At 36.7% G+C, this 4,473-nt stretch overlaps 1 protein-coding gene across 1 annotated transcript; it reads left to right on the plus strand.

Moving 5' to 3' along the window:
- Positions 1-1,618: 1,618 nt before the first annotated feature.
- Positions 1,619-4,117, plus strand: rgs16 (regulator of G protein signaling 16). Its single transcript, XM_079628866.1, has 5 exons — positions 1,619-1,728; positions 1,942-2,022; positions 2,141-2,202; positions 2,513-2,679; positions 2,954-4,117. Exons 1-5 carry the CDS (start codon positions 1,655-1,657, stop codon positions 3,194-3,196), a joined length of 627 nt encoding a protein of 208 aa, XP_079484992.1. The 5' UTR covers positions 1,619-1,654; the 3' UTR covers positions 3,197-4,117.
- Positions 4,118-4,473: the final 356 nt, after the last annotated feature.

The following is a 4,473-nucleotide window of genomic DNA, read 5'->3' on the forward strand; positions in this document are numbered from 1 at the left end:
CTACTAGCAACACCCCGGTATTTATTTAAATGTTGAGCAGCAGCTCATTGGATGCTGATGCAACAGCAACCAATCAGCTGTGGCATATAGTTTCATGCCAGAACCTGGTATTCATTTTTTTTAACGTATATATATTGCCTGATATTCCAAGCAATATCGTACAATGAAGTATGGTAAGGCCATACAATCAGAAAGTTTGCCCACCTGTAGTCTAACAAGCATTACAACGGCCACAGAAAAGCCTTTGTAAATTGAGAACAATTTAAAGCAAGTAACTGTCATGCCCATGTTCAGTGAGGTTCACCCTTGAAGCAGAGATCAGTATCATTTGATTCACAGATAATACTAGGAAATGTATTATCCCTGTCAGTTGTTTGTTGTGTAGTTCAGAGCTCTTTATTTAAGGGGCTGTATGTATGAATTTTCATGTATTAATCACTTTACTATGATCAGATGCTTTCTTAACTGCATTTCTCACTGCTGTCCTTTTTACTGTGTTTTATTTAGTTAACTTCGCTGTTAGTATATCATGGGGCTTGAATCATTTTCAGTCTCTTGTATGTTAAATTGCTGGCTGCAGTTCACTCAATGGCCACCGGTGTCACTAATAGAAAGCCTTTCTAAATTCTACATAGTCTCTTTAAAGTCTGCCTGAACCGGAAGTTGCAAATTACTTTTCTCCGGTGTTGTGACGTATTTCCAAGTGAAAGGGAATATTGAACAGAGGGCAGGGTTTTACTTTAGCGCTCCTCCTCTCCATCTCTGCTCATAGCAGACTAACGGTTTAAGGGGAGTGGTTAAGCGTTTTCAACCCAAGCCGTCAAACTGACGTCATTAGAAAAGGAACGCCAACAAGACCGGAAGTAACTTTTCAGATTTTGATTAAAGATTACCACGACAAACTATTTTTCTCTGTGTATTAACTTGTACGGATTAATTGTTAACCACAAGACTAATAATATGCGCTAACAAAGTAAAAAGGGTCAATTTAGATTTTTGATTTGAATGTCGACTTTAAATACAAAATACATTTAAAAAATGAAAAATATCTTTGTTGCCATACTGTATTCTTTAGTCAAGCAATCATTTACAACTGTGCATGATGAAATAAAATAAAATATTTCCTGTGTTGCTACTGAACAAGAGATTTGTAGCTTTTTAGACAAGACTTTTTAAGCCAACTGTATGTCCATAATCTTTCCCTGTTTTGTCTATGTGATGATGAACATAATAAGAGACCATCAATATCATATACAGGAAAATACATGTCTGGTAAGTGACGTACTGCACTACTCTCTCACCACTTTACAAACATCCCTGCAAGGATTCAGAGTTGGGGACATTGTTTTTACTTACAGTATGCTTTTCAAATAATTATATTTCTGGAACAGCGTGTGAGCAGTGCAAAAGGACACTAAAATGTCCCAAATTGGAGCACTTACATCAACCAGACTTGTGAACATTTCCATCACTGTGGACTTTCCTGACTTTTCACATACACACAAATGCACAGTACACAGTACATTAGTGTAGAGAGGTCTGTATTATGATTGGCTGAGAGGAGAGATGACGCTCTGCTTCCTGCTCTATATAAGCTCCCTGTCCTCTCTCTACAGACACACTGCTGATAATTTTTTCTTAGAGACGCTGCGCAATGGATGTTTATTTCCTCTCTGGCTTTACAATGTACAGAGGAATAACAGGGCTGTCGAACACTTGCCTGGAAAGGTATGATGCTCATATTGCCATTTTTAAAGGTTTTGTGTGCTTTTTGTCTTAATAATTTATGCATGCTAAATCATCTGAATGCTTAAACAAACCTCTGCTCTTTTAATATCAGTGAGGTCTTCTTTTTTTAATCCTGTTATAAGAATCGTATATATATTACAAAAGTGTACATATGCTGCTGTGTATTAAATTTTATTTTATTTTTTACATCAGGGCCAAGCGATTAAAGGCATGCGTAGGTGGATTTCTGCAGAGACAAGACTTGAGCAGCCTATGCAGATATAGAAAACCGAGGTAAGCACAGTTATTGAATGCATTGGCTCCGCCTTATTTCATAACATGTTCCTTTTTGCATGATAAAGAGTGTATAGTCCCCTAATGTTTTTCTTCTGATTGGCTGGTGTCTTCGCAGGTTGACCTTGGAAGAATGTGTGATGTGGAAAGTGTCTTTTGAGAAGCTCCTGTCCAGCAAACGTAAGTTCACATTGTGTATAGTTAAAGATGAAACTATAGTTCAAATGAATGAGTTAAAGCAAATTATAATGATTAAATGGCACAAATATGATATAGAAAAATCATGGAATCAAGTAAAAAGCAGCCTCGTGACATATAACAATATAACATTAAAAAAGACTGTTTCCATTACGCTATGGTTTAAAATTAGAAGATAGAAATGGGACTGCTGCGCACAGATGTGACTGGTCTGCGTGGGGGGCTTTAATCTGATAAGACACGTTACACAACTGATCCTTTCTCTCTAACCCCATTTTTCTCCCTCTATCAGATGGATTGTATGCCTTCCGATCTTTCCTGGTGTCTGAGTTTAGTGAAGAAAACATTGCTTTCTACCTGGCCTGTGAGGACTTCAAAAACACAAAGTCTGCGGCTAAGATGCCATCCAAAGCAAAGAGGATCTACGAGGAGTTTATCGGAAGTGAAGCTCCTAGAGAGGTAAAGACATGAAATTAATCACCATATCCTGCAGTATCATTCCTAAACCAAAACAAATTTGGTGTAGAAATCATTTTCATTCAGAAATTGCAAGTGAATTTCACAATCCATGACAAAGAAATGACAACAGATCAAGACTGAAATAGTATTTTCTTGTAAAACTTACTCCAGTAATCTTTGTTTCATTTACAACTTTTGAAAAATCTTTTTTTTTTTTTTTTCATTATATATTGTGGACAGTTGATGTTTAAATTCACTTCTCATTCACTTTCAGGTTAACATTGACTACGAGACTCGAGACATCACTCAAGACAACTTGAAAAGCCCCACAGCATCCTGCTTCGATATGGCCCAGTACCGCATCTATATTCTCATGGAAAAAGACTGTTACCCACGATTCCTCAGATCCGCTACCTACCGAAATCTAGTCAACCAGCTCAAGGTGAAGAGCGCCAAGGAGAAAACCAAAAAGGCTATTGCGATCAGACCAACACATGAAGAAGAAGAACCAAAATGAAAAACATATACATTTTGGCTCTATAAGATGGAAGCTCGGCAAGAAGTGTAAGGGACCGGTGCGGATCCTAAAAAAAGTCTGCTTGAGGCAGTCGGAGTGCCATGAGATGAAGAGAACCATGTAATGGATTCAGAGTTCATCACAGCATTCCCAGCCCCCTTTTAATATTGTCCAAAAGAGGGAACAGCAGAGCCACTGGTGTAGAGAGTTGCATCTGCACATATACGGCACAAAAGATGTGCCGATGGACTCTACCGAAGTATGCATATAGCATACTGTCAGCAAATTATGTTTATAGAATGGAGAAAAAGTGTTTGATTGTTTAATGCATCCATTTACTTCATTTATGTATTTATACCTTTTTTTTATTACATTAAAACTTTATTTTAAGTCCACTAGACATTATAAGTACCTTTGCTACTACATGTCAACTAACTCTCATTAGAGTATTAGTAGATTGTCTGCTTAATATCTGCTTATTATTTTGATGCTCCCCCAACTGACGGACCAAGTAACTTTTTATTTATAACTTATTTTATTTAGTAAAGTATTCTACTATCCCAAATCCTAACACCTAATAGTCAACTAATACTTTGAGAGTTAGTTGACATGTAGTTGCAAAGTCACTTATAGATAGGTTAGTACAGTCTAAAGTGGACTATCAAAATAAAGGTATACCGTGATACAGTGGTGTATCTTAATTTAAAGAATAAAATAATATAATGAAAACCATCATTTAAAAAAAAACATGGTTTTAAAAGATTACAATAAAAAAAGGTGATCAGGGTAGCAAGTGACAATCTGCCTGGCTCAGCTTAAGAATGTTAAAAGTTGATGTGCAACTATTTATTTTAAGTTATTTTAGTTTTATACATGTTTTTGTTACATAAATGTTCAATTCAAATGAATAAAATTTTGACTAAAGAAATCATGTTTGTTTTTTTGACTCAGCATGTTTGTACAAATCAAAAATGGCTGTTTTTATTTAATGTGTACAGAGTGAACATGCAAGGCCCCAGTGTGCAGATGCATCACAGATGCTTCACTTTCACTAAGAGGAAAACAGGCTTGTTATGCACATGACTGGCCAGACTGAGCTTGTGTTTCATATTTAACCATCGATGCCCACAAGAGCAGCCTGAAGTGTAGGTTTACACAGTTGCCAAGGCAACTGTTTGGGCCTGGTTGCAAAAAGCTGTCCACATAATTCTCTCAGCTCAAGATTAAGCCGCATCGTTCCTGCTGACAGTAATGAGAAAGTTCATCATCCAGTTAGA

This window comes from Phoxinus phoxinus, assembly GCF_949152265.1.
Source record: "Phoxinus phoxinus genome assembly, chromosome: 11".
In the NCBI taxonomy this organism is placed as follows: Eukaryota; Metazoa; Chordata; class Actinopteri; order Cypriniformes; family Leuciscidae; genus Phoxinus; species Phoxinus phoxinus.